Source organism: Salvelinus sp. IW2-2015, unplaced genomic scaffold (assembly GCF_002910315.2).
Source record: "Salvelinus sp. IW2-2015 unplaced genomic scaffold, ASM291031v2 Un_scaffold83, whole genome shotgun sequence".
Lineage (NCBI taxonomy): Eukaryota > Metazoa > Chordata > Actinopteri > Salmoniformes > Salmonidae > Salvelinus > Salvelinus sp. IW2-2015.
The window spans coordinates 1,989,959-2,008,557 of NW_019942514.1; the positions used below are offsets into that span (position 1 = coordinate 1,989,959).

At 45.2% G+C, this 18,599-nt stretch overlaps 1 protein-coding gene across 1 annotated transcript; it reads left to right on the forward strand.

Annotated features, from left to right (window-relative positions):
• Nucleotides 1–10,366: 10,366 nt before the first annotated feature.
• On the forward strand, nt 10,367–16,064 carry vgll2b (vestigial-like family member 2b). Its single transcript, XM_024135088.2, has 4 exons — nt 10,367–10,671; nt 11,203–11,545; nt 13,464–13,904; nt 14,863–16,064. Exons 1-4 carry the CDS (start codon nt 10,585–10,587, stop codon nt 14,904–14,906), a joined length of 915 nt encoding a protein of 304 aa, XP_023990856.1. The 5' UTR covers nt 10,367–10,584; the 3' UTR covers nt 14,907–16,064.
• The last annotated feature ends 2,535 nt before the right edge of the window (nt 16,065–18,599 follow it).

The following is an 18,599-nucleotide window of genomic DNA, read 5'->3' on the forward strand; positions in this document are numbered from 1 at the left end:
GGTTCATAGAGTAGATGGGTTGTGTTCAGTGTAGGTGTTATTAGAATTGTCTATAGGTTGTGGTGTAGTTGTTTAGGAAGTCTATGGTTGCCTTGATTGGGTTCTCAATCAGAGACAGCTGGTTATTGTGTCTCTGATTGGGAGCCTATTTAAGGTACCATAGGCTTTAGGTGTTTTGGGGTAATTGTCTATGTCAATGTTCTATGTTGCATGTGTGCACTAGTTCGTTATAGCGTCACGATCGTTTGTTGTTTTTTGTTAGTTTGTTAAAGTGTTTCGGTCGTGTTCTTTCATCTTCTTTAATAAAGAGAAGATGTATCATTATCACGCTGCGCCTTGGTCGTCTCTCCACACGATCGTGACAGAATTACCCACCACAGGATCAAGCAGCGTGACAAGCGGCAACAGGAGCAAGGCATCAAGGATTCTTGGACATGGGAGGAGATATTGGATGGAAAGGGACCTTGGGCTCAACCTTGGAGAATATCGCCGTCCCAAAGCTGAGCTGGAGGCAGCGAAAGCAGAGAGGCGGCGATATGAGGAGGCAGCACGGAGGCAAGGCTGGAAGCCCGTGAGTACTACCCAAACATTTCTTGGGGGGGCTAGGAGGTAGTGGGCCGAGGGCAGGTAGGAGACCTGCGCCCACTTCCAGGCTAACCGTGAAGAGCGGGAGTACGGGCAGACACCGTGTTACGCAGTAGAGCGCACGGTGTCTCCTGTACGTGTGCATAGCCCAGTGCGGGTTATTCCACCTCCCGCACTGGTAGGGCTAGATTGAGCATTGAGCCAAGTGCCATGAAGCCGGCTCTACCTATCTGGCCACCAGTGCGTCTCTCGGGCCGGCTTACATGGCACCAGCCTTACGCATGGTGTCCCCGGTTCGCCTACATAGCCCGGTGCGGGTTATTCCACCTCCCCGCACTGGTCGGGCGACGGGAGCATTCAACCAGGAAGGTTGGGCAGGCTCAATGCTCAAGGAGCCAGTACGCCTGCACGGTCCGGTATTTCCGGCGCCACCCCCCGCCCCAGTCCAGTTCCACCAGTGCCTACACCACGCACCAGGCTTCCAGTGTGTCTCCAGAGCCCTGTTCCTCCTCCACGCACTCGTCCAATGGGCGTGTCTCCAGCCCATTACCACCAGTGCCTACGCCACGCACCAAGCCTCCTGTGCGTCCCAGAGTCCTGTGCATCCTGTTGCTGCTCCCCGCACTAGCCTTGAAGTGCGTGTTCCCAGCCCGGTACCAGTGCCGGCACCCGGGCGCCACGCACTAGGCCTAATGTGGCGTCTCCAGGGTCCAGTATGCCCTGTCCTCTTCTCCCCGCACTAGCCTTGAGATGCGTGTCCCCAGCCCGGTACCACCAGTTCCGGCACACGCACCAGGCCTACATGTGCGCCTCATCGGCCAGAGCCATCCGTCTCCCCCAGCGCCATCTGAGCCATCCGTCTCCCAGCGCCATCTGAGCCATCCGTCTCCCCAGCGCCATCTGAGCCACCCGTTCCCCCAGCGCCATCTGAGCCATCCGTCTCCCAGCGCCATTAGAGAGCCATCCGTCTGTCCCGAGCCATTAGAGCCGCCCGTCTGTCCCGAGCCATCAGAGCCGTTCGTCAGTCAGGAGCCGCTAGAGCCGCCAACCAGACAGGATCTGCCAGAGCCGCCAACCAGACAGGATCTGCCAAGCACGCCAACAGACAGGATCTGCCGAGCCCCAACCAGACAGGATCTGCCAGAGCCGCCAACCAGACAGGATCTGCAAGAGCCGCCAACCAGACAGGATCTGCCAGAGCCGTCACCAGCCATGAGCAGCCAGATCCGTCAGCCAGCCATGAGCAGCCAGATCCGTCAGCCAGCCATGAGCAGCCAGATCCGTCAGCCAGCCATGAGCAGCCAGATCCGTCAGCCAGCCATGAGCAGCCAGATTCCGTCAGCCAGCCAGGATCCGCCAGAGCCGTCCAGCCAGGATCCGCCAGAGCCGCCAGCCAGGATCCGCCATTTAGTCCGGTGCTGCCCCTTAGTCCGGTGCTGCCCCTTAGTCCGGTGCTGCCCCTTATCCGGTGCTGCCCCTTAGTCCGGTGCTGCCCTTAGTCCGGTGCTGCCCTTAGTCCGGTGCTGCCCTGAATCCAGTGGGGTTAAGTTGGAGGGTGGACATTTGGAGGAGGCTACGAAAGCGGGTAGTGACTATGGTGGGTGGGGACCACGACCAGTACCAGAGCCGCCACCATGGACAGACGCCCACCCAAACCCTCCCATAGACTTTATGCTGGTGCGTCCGGAGTTCGCACCTTAAGGGGGGGTTATGTCACACCCTGGCCTTAGTTTCTTTGTTTTGCATTAGTATTTTAGTTAGGTCAGGGTGTGACATGGGTTAGTATGTGTTTTTGTATTGTCTAGTGTGGTTTGTATGGTTGAGGGGGTTTCATAGAGTAGATGGGGTTGTGTTCAGTGTAGGTGTTTAGAATTGTCTATGGTTGAGTGTAGTTGTTTAGGAAAGTCTATGGTTGCCTGATTTGGTTCTCAATCAGAGACAGCTGGTTATTGTTGTCTCTGATTGGGAGCCATATTTAAGGTAGCCATAGGCTTTAGGTGTTTGTGGGTAATTGTCTATGTCAATGTTCTATGTTGCATGTGTGCACTAGTTCGTTATAGCGTCACGATCGTTTGTTGTTTTTTGTTAGTTTGTTAAAGTGTTTCGTGTCGTGTTCTTTCATCTTCTTTAATAAAGAGAAGATGTATCATTATCACGCTGCGCCTTGGTCCGTCTCTCCACACGATCGTGACAGTTTGTCTTTAGGAAGGCAGTGAGTTGCTGCGCAACAGCTTTTTCAAAATATTTTGAGAGGAATGGGAGATTCGATATAGGCCGATATTTTAAAAATATTTTCTGGGTCAAGATTTGGCTTTTTCAAGAGAGGCTTTATTCCTGCCACTTTTAGTGAGTTTGGTACACATCCGGTGGATAGAGAGCCGTTTATTATGTTCAGCATAGGAGGGMCAAGCACAGGAAGCAGCTCTTTCAGTAGTACAGAGTTCCTTGGCTGAGATGKGAGAACTTGCCAGAAGGACAACAGTCTCTACAGCACTTTACCAATCTGGGCTTTATGGGAGAGTGGCCAGACGGAAGCCACGTTGAGAAAAAGGCATATAACAGCACGCCTTGGAATGTGCTAAAAGTCTCGTGAAAGACTCTGAGATCTTAAGGCAAAAGACTCTGTGGTCTCATGAGAAAAAAACCCTMTTTGGCCTGAATGCAAAGCTCTATTGTCTAGAGAAAACCAGGTACAGCTCATCACCCATCTAACACCATCCCTACCGTGAAGCATGGTGATGACAGCATCATAGTGGTAATAATAGAGAGAATAATGAATGGAGCCAAGTATAGGCAAMTCYTTGATGAGAACCTGCTTCAGAGTGTAAATGACCTTAGGGKGCAAAGATTTAYGTTCCAACAAGACAATGACCTCAAGCACACAGCCAGAGCAATGGGGGAAGGGCTTCAGAACAAGAATGTAGAAGTCCTTGAGTGGCCATGCAAAGCCCAAACTTGAATCCCATTCAAATCTGTGGAAAAACKTAAAGATTGCTGTTCACCGCTGCTCCCCATCTAACTTAACAGAGCTTGAAAAAATCTACAAGAAAGAATTTGAGAAAATCCCCAAATCCAGATGTGCAAAGTTGATACAGACATACCCAAGACGACTGACTCGAAGCTGTAATCGCCACCCAAGCTCCTTTTACATAGTATTGACTCAGTGGTGTGAATACTTATGTAAATGAGATAAACCTTATAACAGCCACTATAGTGTTATGGAATAGGTTAGGTAGTTTACACTGCACGCTTCAGCTCACGACCACTACCACTTCCACACTCTATTCCCCCAGGGGGCAGCTGCCAGCACCCAGGTCCAAGTGTTGTTCTGCCAAGCCATGATAAGGACATGTTCTGCAAATTAAGGTGATCATCAGTGAGTGTCCCAGCTTTTTGTATGTATTTGTTTCTGCCACCATCTGAACATAATCTGCTTGGGCTCTCTGACCCAAAGGAGTCAACTGGCCCTGGACCTAAGGTAAGGTTGCTGTCTCCCTGGGCACACGTGCATCCAACACAGTCCYCTCAAACGCTGATTTCTCACATAGATGCACACATTCATTCAGGTTACAGACCATGTAACTAGGCCTAGGACCTCTAGTCAAAGTGAGCGCAACAATATCCGTAAACTATTGGTTTCGTAACAATAGACCTAATAACTCAAGCCTGATAATGCAGTTTTCCTATATTCAATATATTGTCATGGACGGCACCTTTGACTTAGCCATGTTACAGCCTGGTTTAAGTGAAACAATGGTGAGTGCAGCATTCAGTCTGAAACTGGGCCTGTGTGTGTGTGTGTGTGTGTGTGTGTGTGTGTGTGTGTGTGTGGTGTGTGTGGTGTGTGTGTGTGTGTGTGTGTGTGTGTGTGTGTGTGTGTGTCACTGTCAGACCCATAGGGATGGCTCAGGACAGCTGGAGGGACTGTGAGCCACTGGGAAGACCAGGACAAGAGAGCAGCTGTTTTGTCTATGTCTCTCTAACACATGCTGCATGGAGCAGGGGGGATTTGTGTAGCTGAAGCTGAAGCAGGCCGATAGGATAAACAACTGTGGAATGCTGGGAGAGGCAGAGTGACCCCCTTGGGTCCGTGCCAGACAGAGACCTTAAAAAAGGCGTTGTTGTTTCAGTGGTTATGGTTCAATCTTCCATAGCCTGGTTAAACCAGAATGAACGCTGCGTTCGCAATTGAAGTGAAGTAAAACAATGATTGTCTGTTTTAACCATGGTATCTATCTGTGCTCTGTCCAAACATGCAGTACTGTGTATAGCCTGTGTGTTGTGTGCAAAGTCATGCTTTGCTGGCCACAGCGACATGTTCTTGGATGTTACTTAATTCGTAAAAAAAAAAAAAAATTGTTCAACGGTGATTGATAGCATGGATTATAAAGTATTCCTGGTGTCACGATCATATTGGAGGTCTAAATAAAGCTGGTGCCATTACTTCTCTCAACAGGTCAGCCAATCAGAGGCGTCGGAGCAGTTCTCATTTAGCCTGTGTAGAAAGAGGATGGGTTTGGATGTCCGGGGTCATATGCAACAGTGATGTAACTTGTTTATTTTCAGCTAGCGCACGCCACGCACACACAYRCAAACACATACACATTATTGTGCTTTAATAATAATAAAAAACGAAATATATAATACACAATAAATCATTCAAATAAATAAAGTAAAAATCAATACAATTAATTATTTATAAATCAATGACCTAAATGAGCAATCATTATGCACAAATAATGGACACTAATGCTCATAATGATGCATGTAGACATTAACCTATTTTAACCTGCTTGTGCCCTACCTCTATTCTCTGCTCCAGTCAAGGGGTTGAGTCACTCGCCCTCCTCCCTTTCCTAGTGTGGTCAGTACATGACAAGTGTTGCATTGCTAACCACACACACACACACTGTTGCCAAATAGTGACAAATGACTGTAGATGATTGTTCCGGAGGAAAGGCAGAGTGAGGTAAGACAACGATGAGGTTTATGTGTTGCTGGGGAAGAGAGGGAAGAGGGAGATAGAAAGTCATGGTCATTAATACTAGAAGTCTCCATTCCATCAGCAGCAGCTGTTTATCACGCTGTAAGTTGGAGTGCACCAACATTGCATCACACACAGCTCTGGCTCCAGCACCCCAGCCGCCGGCTCTGCCCAGCTCCGTCCTGTATGTTAAATATTTAGGCAGAYGACAACATCAAAAGAGCGTTGTATGAAAGAAAAAGACAAGATAAATGAAATAATGCTTGAATCAGAGCTTAAACTGCAAAAGTAAAAGCATTAGTTGATACACAACACATAAACACAGCAACATGATATCGAAATGTCCTTTGCCATGTTTCTACCTTCTGTAGACATTGTATCGCAGGGATTCTAGACATCAACATCCACCCACCCACCTAAGCAGCAACACGACTTCCCCCAACTTCCCACCGGCCTCATCTGCTAACAGACATCAGAGGCATTCCAACTCATCTGACACTCGTCGAAGGAATTCTGCAAATATTCCACACAATTCTCCCAGGCAGTCCCGAGTGTCTGTCAAAAAGACTGGCATGCCGACCAAATCAGGCTCCTTTAAAACTTAAAGCACCACCTTGCTCTTTTTAACTATTAAACCCTCCCCAGAGTTAAAGTCCGCGCCTCCATGAAAATCTAATTAGCTCCTTTAAAACTTAAAGCACCACCTTGCTCTTTTAAACTATTAAAACCCCCCAGTCAATGTCCGCGCCTCCGTGGAAATCTAATTAGCATAAKAAACAAATCTCCATAAAAATCTGTCCGTTTAAGCTAGAGATATTTATGTTTTTGCATTGTATATGTCTTAATCCACCGCATCCGCCAGTGTGTCGCACAGTGTCGCACTTTCGCACTTCCGTATCTGTGGTGAAAGGTGAAAGAGACAGTGAGACATCCCGAAAATCAGTCTTCTCACAAAATCGTCTGTAGCATCTGAATGGTTTGGCTGCTCACTAATATGACCACTCTGTGGAAAGGTGTTTTGCTCTAGGACGCCCACAGGCGTCACAACACTCATCTGAAGGTCCTCCGGTATGGTTTGAAAAAATTCTATACAAATATACAGTGCATTTGGAAAGTATTCAGATACCTTCACTTTTTCCACATTTTGTTATGTTACAGCCTTGTTAAAAAATGGATTCAATAAACTATTTTCCTCATCAATCTACACACAATACCCCGAWAATGACAAAGTGAAAACAGCATTTCAGAAMATTTTCCACATTTTTGCAAATKTATAAAAAATAAATACAACAGAAATACCTMATTTAAATAAGTATTCAGACCCTTTGCTATACACGAAATTGAGCTCAGCTGCATCCTGTTTCCATTGATCATCCTTGAGATGTTTCTAAAACTTGACGGGAGTCCACCTGTGGTAAATTCAATTGATTGGACATGATTTGGAAAGGCACACACCTTCTATATCAGGTCCCACAGTTGACAGTGCATGTCAGAGAACCAAGCCATGAGGCCGAAGGAATTGTCCGTAGAGCATTGAAGTTCGCCAATAACACTGTGACCTCCGTCATTCTTAAATGGAAGAAGTTTCCTCTTCCTAGAGCTGGCAGCCCGACCAAACGGAAAATCAGATGGTCACTCTGACAGAGCTCCAGAGTTCCTCTGTGGAGATGGGAGAACCTTCCAGAAGGACAAACATCTCTGCAGCACTCCACTAATCAAGCCTTTATGGTAGAGTGGCCAGACGGAAGCCACTCTTCATTAAAAGGCACATGACAGCCCGCTTTGAGTTTGCCAAAAGGCACCTAAAGGACTCTCAGACCATGAGAAACAAAATTATCTGGTCTGATGAAACCAAGATTGAACTCTTTGGCCTGAATGCCAAGCGTCACGTCTGGAGGACACCAGGCACTGCTCATCACCTGGCCAATACCATCCCTATGGTGAAGCATGGTCGGTGGCAGCATCATGCTGTGGGGAGGTTTTTCAGCGGCAGGGTCTGGGAAACTATTCAGGATTGAAGAAAGATGAACGGCGCAAAGTACTGAAAGATCATTGATAAAAACCTGCTCCAGAGCACTCAGGATCTCAGACTGAGGCGAAGGTTCACCTTCCAACAGGACAACAACCCGAAGCACACAGCCAAGACAATGCAGGAGTGGCTTCAGGACAAGTCTCTGAATGTCCTTGAGTGGCCCAGCCAGAGACCGGATTTGAACTCGATCAAACATCTCTGGAGACACCTGAAAATAGCTGAGCAGCGACGCTTCCCATCCAACCTGACAGAGCTTGACAAAATCTGCAGAGAAGAATGGGAGAAACTCCCTAAATACAGGTGTGCCAAGCTTGTAGCATCATAGCCAAGAAGACTCGAGGCTGTAATTGCTGCCGAAGGTGCTTCAACAAAGTACTGAGTAAAGGGTGTGAATACTTATGTAAATGTTATATTTCATTTGATTTATTTTTTCAGTTTGCAAACATTTCTAAAAACCTGTTTTTGCTTTGTAATTACGGGATGTTGTGTGTAAATTGATGGAGATTTTTATTTATTTAATACATTTTAGAATTAGGCTGTAACGTAATGTGGATAAAGTGAATGGGTCTGAATACTTTCAAATGCACTGTATATACAAACGTATGTGGACACCCTTTCAAATGAGTGGATTTGGCTATTGCTGACAGGTGTATGAAATCGAGCACACAGCCATGCAATCTCTGTAGAAAAAAAGAATGGCTGGAACGGCACGAATRAAATGGAAACAAACGCATGGAAACCATGTGTTTGATGTATTTGATAACATTTCACTGACACCGCTCCAGCCATTACCACAAGCCCGCCCTCCCCAATTAAGGTGCTACCAACCTCCTGTGCAGTAGAATGGCCTTACTGAAGAGCTCAGTGACTTTCAAYGTGGCACCGTCATAGGATGACACCTTTTCAACAAGTCAGTTCGTAACATTTCTGCCCCGCTAGGGCTGCCCCGGTCAACTATAAGTGCTTTAATTGTGAAGTGGAAATGTCTAGGAGCAACAACGGCTCAGCCTCGAAAGAATGGGCCACACAAACTCACAGAACGGGACCGTGAAGTGCTGAAGCGCAAAAAAAAAACTTTAAAAATCGTCTGTCCTCGGTTGTAACATTCAGTACCGAGTTCCAAACTGTCTCTGGAAGCAACGTCAGCACAAGAACTGTTCGTCGGGAGCTTCATGAAATGGGTTATCATGGCAGAGCAGCCATACACTAGCTTAAGATCACCATGCGCAATGCCAAGCGTCGGCTGGAGTGGTGTAAAGCTCGCCGCCATTGGACTCTGGAGCAGTGGAAATGCGTTCTCTGGAGTGATGAATCACACTTCACCATCTGGCAGTCTGACGGACAAATCTGGGTTTGGCGGATATCAGGAAACGCTGCCTGCMCCAATGCATAGTGTCAACTGTAAAGTTTGGTGGAGGAGAATTAATAGTCTGGGGCTGTTCTTCATGGTTCGGGCTAGGCCACTTAGTTCCAGTGAATGGAACTCTTAACGCTACAGCACACAATGACATTCTAGACGATTMTTTGCTTCCAACTTTGTGGCAACAGTTTGGGGAAGGCCCTTTCCTGTTTCAGTATGATAATGCCCCTGTGCACAAAGAGCCCTGACCCCATCGATTATTTTTGGGACTATCTGTCGTGAATCTGTTATTCAATGCGTTTGTATGGGCTAATAGCAGTAAGGCCAAATATATTTTTTCATCAACTAACTTTTGTATATATTTTTTAGATACTTCAAGGGGTCTTAAAATTCAAAATCAAATAGATAAATKATCCTTGGTATGACCTTCTTAAAACAATTCCATATAGCTTAGTAAAAAACCCTTCTTGGGCTTAGACAGGGCTTGGACTGTTATGGGTTTTAATGGGTCACATTTTTGATAGGACATCTAACCTATCAAAGTAAAGTAATTCATGTAGGGTAAATTGATTCATATTTTTCTTTTGTTATTATAAAATCGTACTATGACATCAGATGACATACTACGTGAGGAAAGCTCCTTGTTTGTGTAACTGATGGGTGATAATTTGTCATGGAATTGTGTATTTTCTTTCTCCTGGTGTTGGTATGGCCAGTGTGTGCACCCTACAGTTGACACCTAAGTGTCATTCTGAGAATTCCACCAAATAGCTCCAATGTCSGCAGAATTTACTTGGCTACCCCATGGATGTTTTAAAAGATGGCCAACTTGACACTTTAAATGGGAATGGAATACACATTTCCTATATCCTTTAATGAAGTCACTTGCTTGTTAAATGACTCTATTGCCTCTACGACCATAACTGAATCTAATTCTGCAGTGGGCATATTGGCCTATGACCCTCTGTGTAACCCTTGGAAAAGTTTCATTTGGGGTCAAAGAAGTTAAGGATCATGCCAACTAAATTAGACAGATTACATTATGGAAATTGGAAAACGTGCATGGACAATAGAAAACGTGCATGGACAATAGAAAACGTGCATGGACAATAGAAAACGTGCATGGACAATACGTAATTCGATAATAATAGATTAACTTTACAATAATGAACCGATTACTCACAAATTATCATTGGCTACATTTCTTAATAGCATACAATTCTTATCTTAATAGAAAGAAATCGTAATATATTTTCGTGCTCTTTACTAAACAGCTTAGGCTTATGTAATATTACAAATCAGAGCATTTATTTTAGCGGGAAGCTATTGGACAAGGGTGGGTGGGTCGAGATGTACAGGAAACTCTTGTGTGGGTTTTGTTGTATAAACCTCTCTCACCACAATCTGAGAGCGCAGCTGCTGTTGCGCAGCGTAGCAGAGAGCGCGCTCTGGAGTGATGTCGAGCCTCGTGCTGCCTGCTGCGCATTGCCACTGACCGAGCGCCTTCTCTAGTTGCCTTGCTGCTGCTGGTAGCGGAATGTTGTCGCTCTCTTACAACGTTGGTTTCCATATGACAGTGCGACACTTCCCTTCCCTGGCCCGAGAGGACACCGTGTCATTACCATGAGTTGTTTGGATGTTATGTACCCAGCCTATGGACATTACGCACCGTACGMTCCAGCCGCCCCCGCGTTCATCAACAGCTTCCAGGTAAGGAGGCGCTGTCAAATGTTTTCGAATTAATTAATTAAACGTGCGAGAGAAACWTTGTTTTCCGAGAATAAGTTTATTTGCATAAAAAAGTAACCTATTTGATTGTTTTACCTACACAAAATGTTGGATCTATGGGGAGATTATCAACGAGGTCTGTAAGAAACCAAATGTCTCCAAAAATGTTTCCAAAACCTGCAATTCTCTGTTTCTCAATTTTCCATGATCAATGCTATGGATTTCACATTTGTTTTGTCTAATGTTGGTAGTTTGTCAGACCCAGAAGCAGTGGATGTATGTTGTCGGTATTTGTATGACAGGAGGCTTACCAATTGGCACATACTGATTTCGTTTGAATAGTTGTGGTGAAAACAGTGTCATGATCACAAGACTATTAGTCAATACACACACACACACACACACACACACCACACACGTCTTATGTCACAATAGACTTGGTCTTCCAGATCTCTCCCCTTCTAACAACTGTCCATTGCCCCCACCCTGCCCCCCTTCCTCCTCCCCCTTCAGGCACCCATCGGTCTGAGGAGCCCCTCTCCTCGCCGCAGAGACTTCATGATGGAGAGCGTGGAGATGACAAGGTGTCCGGAGGGGGTTTCGGCGGGCACCAGCACGGGCCCTGGCTCTTCCTCCTCCGCCTCTTCCTCATCCTCATATCCCCGTGCCACTCGACCAGAGGAGTGCCATAAGGAGAAACAGGAAGTGCCCGAGGCTGAGTACCTGACGTCTCGTTGTGTCCTCTTCACGTACTACCAAGGGGACATCAGCAGTGTGGTAGACGAACACTTCTCCAGGGCACTCAGCTCCTACATGGAGGGAGAGGGCAAGAGGAGGGCATCGGACCTGGGCAAAGGTAGCATAGGCATAGTTAGGAGTGTTGTGTGTGTGTGTGTGTGTGTGTGTGTGTGTGTGTGTGTGTGCATCAGGCGAGGCTGTCAGAGGACACACAGAAGTGTGTGTGTAGATATACAATGGCAAACCAAAACGGCAAAGAAATGGACAGAAGGGTGCTTGTTTAGTGGTGCCTGTTGTCCTCTGCCCTAATGGGGTCAGAGGTTAGGAAGGCTTGAGGGTCAAGGGTCAGGGATATTATTAGACAAGTGTGACATGCTTCATGCTCTCAGTTAAGTGTGTTTTTGGGCAGTTAAGTGTAGTTTGATGATTTTTCAGAAAAAGATTAATGCAGATACAGGTAAGATCAACAAAGTTTAGGATTTGGGCCAAGAAATGACCCAATGGTAGGCAGTATGTCATAAATGAAACTGATATTGTAGAGAGAACCAGGTAAAGAGATTGTTTTACACAAAAGAGACTGACATTGCTCAGATGAATGGGCTATTAACAATCGGTGGATATTTGCTCTACAATCACCAACAGGTGCAGACAGCGCAGAAGATTTTTATATTCCTCTCGCGTCAACCAATGTCTTCACATTAATTGTATTCTACAGCTTTTTTACAAATGGTTTCAACTTTCTCTCGATCAATGGTACCACTATTACATTTGCCAAAGTAGTCACCCAAACTCGAGTTGTGCTCTGCCTGTCCTCCCGATTCCTATGTAGGACTTAGATCCTCCCTCTCCCTCTCTCGTTGGACGTCTTCCTGCCTGACAACAGATACTATGTTTATACGCGGCCGTAAGCGCTGAACCCCGCGGGCCAGCATATCGCCTTCAAATGGCTCCGGTCGGCCCCACAATGGCCGCCGCTGATTTATCACACAACTGGTTTGATTGGGGCTACTGCATGCACTGCCGCACGACAGTGTCTGTTTTTAGAGTAAATTCTAAATATAAAAAGTAACGTCTAAAAGCCTAAAACTGTCCCACTAACATTCTGCTTCGGGCGAACGAAGTGGTGCAGGAAAAAAACAACAGGTGGGGGGTGTGGGAGGGGTGTGTTGGGGGGAGGGGGTTCGTGTACAGGTCCAAAAGAAGGGGGTAAGTAAGGGGGCTGAGAGGAGGCAGGACACTGGGACAGGGTTCTCTTACTCTCTGTGTCAACGAGTGTCTGTATCTCTCTCTGCTTCAAGTTTTAATGTCCCGTGCACAAGCACAGTGAAATGCCTTTCTTGCAAACTCTAAACCCAACAATACAGTCATCAATATCAATGTAGTACTACAAATAACATAAGGCGGAACAAAAACGCACAAGAAATACAAATAAGAAATAAGAACGTGAGAAGTAAGTAAGCTACTGTATATACAGGGTCTGTTCCAATACCAATTTATAGGGATACTGGAGTGATATAGGTAGATATGTATAGGGGTAAGATGACTGGGCATCAGGATATAGAGTATATGATGATTGTATGTGAGTGTGTGTAGAGTCAGTATAAATCTGTGTGCATGTTATGTGTGTGTGAGCAAATGAAATGAGTGTGTGTGTGTTGGAGCGTCAGTGTGTGTGAGTGTGCATAGAGTCAGTATAAAAATACAAGGTCAACTCAGTCCATGTCGCCATTTTGTTAGCAGTCTTGGTGTCAGACTCGGTCTGTCTCTTTCTCTCTCTCTCTCTCTCTCTCTCTCTCTCTAAGATTCTCTAGTATTTATTTCTGTGGCCTGCAGGAGACTACTGTTGGTAGGACTGTGCTGTATGTACATATGTGTAAAAACCATGTGACCTAATGTTGTTTTCATGACTTGCATGCATCTCTCACGGGCTATTCCATATGTGTCTGTAAACCATGCCATACAGTAACACAACTGTCCGTGACATATGCCTAAACCTGATCTCTCTCTCTCTCTCTCTCTCTCTCTCTCTCTCTCAGATACCCCTTCACCCAGCAGTCGCCGCAGCTTCCCCCCCTCCTTCTGGGACAGCAACTACTCCTCCCCCCAAAGTCGCTCCCACTGCGAACCCGGAATGCCCACTTATTCCATGGACCCCTACGCTTCCGGACTCCACCCGGGCATTCCGCACCCTCACGCGCATCCTCACGCTCACCCCCACTCGCACCTCCACCCATCAGAGGGGTGGGGCTACACCCCGAGCCAGGCCTACGGGCCCCCCAGGCCCCTCCACGAACTCTACACTCCTGGTGGCCTGGAGCCCCACCACCCCTACAGCCCCTTGCTTATGCCCACCGTGCGGCCCCACCACCTGGGCTCCCTCCCCGTGCACCACCCCTACGACGTCACCAAGCTGGACCCCACCGCGCCCTGGCCGGGCCTGCTGCCCCCCGGAGAGATGTCCCTCAACATGGACGCAGGTATGGAGTCGCTTCTCTACTTCAGCGGAGCCTACCGCAACCACAACAAGCACAACCACAACAACCTGCAACTTTTCAATAGCAGTCCTCTCTGCTGCAGCCACAGCCACCTGCGTGTCCATAGTCCCATAAATTTGCAATATCGGTTAACACCATGAACCTCAAACGCTCGACAGGCTTATGACCACTGACATTAACATTGGAAAGCGGATTTTTGAGCCCCCAGAAAGTATTTTAATACAGATGAATGTGTACCCGCAACCCCAATGAAATGGACTTTTCAATATCATCTGTCAACATGGCTTAGTCATTTCGGTTGTCATTGTGCTATTGTTCCGAATTCTTCAATGTAAGCTGATCAATAATGTAACACTATTAAATGTCAGTTTCCCACCAGACGACCTGTCACCTGACTGTATAACGATGGCTGCCGAGCACACCAAACATTTATTTGGTGTGGCAGCCATCACAGGACTCTCCACCAGTATGCGTTATTGACCGGAAAAAAAACATACTTTTACCAGTTCTCTATCAGTGTGTTTTGCCCTCAGTGCTGGGACGGTTTGGTGCCAATAATAAACTGTTGTAATTTTGTCCACCTCACTCTCTAACCAGAGCCCAATTTGGCGATTAACATCCACCCACAACTTAGTCTTCAGTCTCGGTAGACTAAACCTCTACATTAACCTGGTCTTACAAGCCACCTCAGCAGTTTGTTTCTTTCAGCTATATTTGTCACTTTTAGGTCACATTTGTGAGCTGTCCTACTGTATGTTTCTTTGCTGCTGTTGTATGGCATAAACAGAAAATTAGTGTCAGGGAAAACACATCATCAATAGCCTTTAAAAAAAATTGAAGCTGTTTGGATTAAAGAGCAGGAGCAGCCATGACAACCATTGTGCCTCGTTCTCATTGTTTTCCTCCATTGTATCTTCTGTCTTTTTTTCTACATCCCCAGGCCTCCAGCATCACAAGAAAGGGAAGGACCTGTACTGGTTTTAACAACCCTCCTCCTTTACCATCGACCAGCCATTACCGGATCCAATTAGGACGTCTGGACCTGTACCATTGAAGCGCCCCCTCCTCGCTGTTCCCTCATCCCCCTTTATCCCTCACCCACCCTCGTCCCCCCCCATTTGCCCTCGCCTCCCCCCAGGCCCACAGTGCCAGCGCAGCCGAGAGGCTCCAGGTCGGCATGTGTGTACCATGGAGATAAAGACTCAGAGGCTGGGCTTATGGAGAGCAGAGCAGAGAGAGAAGATGTACAGCCTTGGAGACCACTGCTCTGTGTTCTGTGATGACTGGCCTATCCCTCTCCTCTCCTATTGCTGCTCAGGGCTCATCTGTGTGGTGTAGCAGCATAGAGAACATTGGAGGCCACTAGCAATGTGCTAACAACAGTGTCCTGGTTTGGATAGAAAGACAGAGAGGGACAGGCTCATAAGAAACTTCCTTTGGACACAGGGGAAGTGCAAACAAAGACGGATGAGATCAAATGGTATTTATCACATGCTTCGTAAACAGCAGGTGTAGACTAACATTGAAATGCTTATACCGGTCGCCCAATCTTTCACTACACCCATCCCTACTGCAGGTTCTCTTCTCTGTGTTGACACTGCACTCTGGGCCGTTATCTGCATTTCAACAAATGGACATGCGATGATTGGACTGGCTGTGTATGGTTTTGGATTGTGAATGTAATCATAATGTTTTTTGTTTTTTTTCTATTTATTTGTGTTTTAATATGCATTTCTGAAATTAAATCTTCATTTGGCCAGTGCTCTGGAAAWACTGTGGTTGTGGTTTATTAAAAGATGGTTGAGAAATTCTTGAAGAATGATTGCCAGAGGCTACTATAAATGTGTTTGACAGTATTTGTTGATCTATGAACTAACCTTTTAGTTTGAGGAAAGGAAACACTACAATGTATGTCAATGATCAGCATATTTAATAATAAGCATTTCAAGCTGTTGATCAAGTATTGATCAGACACCACATTTACTTTTAATAATTTGAATGTGTTCCATTGATGTTCCTTTCATTATACATATGATTTTTAGCCGTTTTAAAATGTGGACCTTAGAAGTGTTATTCAGGGTGTGCATTCTCTTGCTTGTGTCAAGAAATAACATTATTGTCAATAAATATTTTTATGGTAAATTCAGACTTTCTTTCAATATCTCTACAGAATGATTGGAGTGATTATTAAAACGTATATGGACCAATCAGCATAACCCAGTGGCAAAACTGGTTGCAACGATATCATCATGAAGTCTTTTGTGACGTCAGGGTCGGGTTATAAACTGGTTCTAAAATTTAAAAAAATGGTTATCTGACCAAATGACACATCTTTCCTATGACGTGTTTATGTTGTCATGAAAAAAACAATCACCTTTACCTGGTTGTAATCTGGTCATATGATGTCTTTTCAACCAGGGAATTATGTAATTGTTACATTACATGTCACATTTTGCCTGCTGGGAAAGCTAGTGAAAGCCTGAAGATATGTCACACTTGAAATGACCGTGATTGAGTTATCAATGTAAACAACATAGTTTTGTGGGGCGTAAATTTAAACAGAATTCAATTCCAAAAACTAAAATAATCCAAATAATCCAAACACCTCCAAAGACATTCTGTTTCACTTCCATTTGACACCTTGACACCTATGAAGTGGAAACGAGCTTTGAATTCCAATCACGTGTAATCAGAGATGACTCCAACCCTCCCAGTTATGCACAAGTGTTGCTGCACTATTGATCCGGATGATAATCAAATTGTGTAAGTATGCCAAGCATCGTACATGTTCATTTAGATGGACATTATGTTTGAGCCACTCGGGAGCAGCCAAGTATGTTACTGGCTRAGTCCCAAATCGCATCCTATTACCTATGCAGTGCACTACCTTTGTCCAGAGCCCTATGGGCCCCAGTCAAAAGTAGTGAATAGGGCGCCATTTGGGACACGACCATGGCCCCGAGTCTTGGAAAAACACATGTAAAGTAATCAAGTTGGAATGACTTTTTGAGGAACTGTATCTTGTTGCTAAAAGCACCCTCTGCCAGACAACTTAAAGCCACACAATTACAAAAGGTATATTATAAGGTATACAGTTTTGTAAACGGTATAAGCATAGGGTATTTTATATCCCACTTAAGCCACAAAGATCATATTCAAATACTTCAAATGAATGAATTAGAGTTCTAARATGTAATTCTACGATGCAAGCATAGAAATGTTTATATATCCAATCTGCCACTACAACTGTAATGACCTAAAGAACATGTAACAGCATATTGTTTAGCTACACCAGAGATGCACACTGAGATGTACACCCGCTCCTTCCATGACATAGACCGAATGGAGGTATTTATGGAGATAGTTTAGTGCCTAAAATAAGGGGATAAATACATCTAAAAAATACATACAAATAGTTTCTTGATCTATCTTATATCTCTCAGATATAGGACAGACACTTCAGAACAAACTTCCTTTAGATAATGTTTTAATTGTTCCATGTAGGGAATCTGTTATTCAATACGTTTCTATTGGTTAATACCAGTATAGCCAAATTCAATGTTTCATCCATTACGTTTTTAATATTTTTTTTTGATAAGGGTTCTTAAAATACTAAATCAAATAGTTAAATAATCTTTGTAATGACCATCTTAAAACAATTCCAAAATGTTTGCTTAGAACACTTCTCCCTCCTCCGGCTTAGACAGGGCTTAGATTCTAGAGGGTTAAAGAAGGATTTTTAAGTCTTGAGACAATTGATACATGGATTGGGTATGTGTGCCATTCAGAGGGAGAATGGCCCAGACAAAAAATGTAAATACCAGGCACACCGGTTTGTGTCAAGAACTGCAACACTGCTGGGTTTTAACCATACCTCCATGTACATACTACCTCAATAAGCCTGACTAACCGGTGTCTGTATATAGCCTTGCTACTCTTATTTTCAAATGTCTTTTTACTGTTGTTTTATTTATTTTACACACCACACACACCACCACACACACACACACACACACACACACACAACACACACACACACACACACACACACACACACACACACACACACACACACACACACACACACACACACACACCTTTTTTTTCACACCTATTGGTTAGAACCTGTAAGTAAGCATTTCACTGTAAGGTCTACACCTGTTGTATTCGGCGCACGTGACAAATAAACTTTGATTTGATTTGATTTTTCACGCTAAACAGTTTCACATCAGGAATGGTCCACCAACCATAAGACATCCAGCCAACTTGATACAATTGTTGGAAGCATTGGCGTGAACATGGGCCAGCATGCCCCGACGAATTGAGGGTGTTCCTAATGTTTGGTACACTCAGTGTATGTTCTCATTTTAATTGGTCATCGCATGGGAATTGTATTACATTAGCCTGGTAGTGAACTTCTCACTTCACTTCCCTTATAGTTTTTCCAAAAACAATTGTTTTGCATGTGTTGAGGCAGAGGTGTCAATGCAAACCACTACCTTGCAGTAAGTGTGRACAGTGCTGCCATCTGGTGGAGAGTTCCCATTACCACTCCAGATAAACAAAATGCCATCCGCCAATGCGAGKRAACTATACTGAACAAAAATATAAAYGCAACACGCAACAATTTCAAAGATTTTACTGAGTTACAGTTCACATRAGAAAATCAGTCAATTG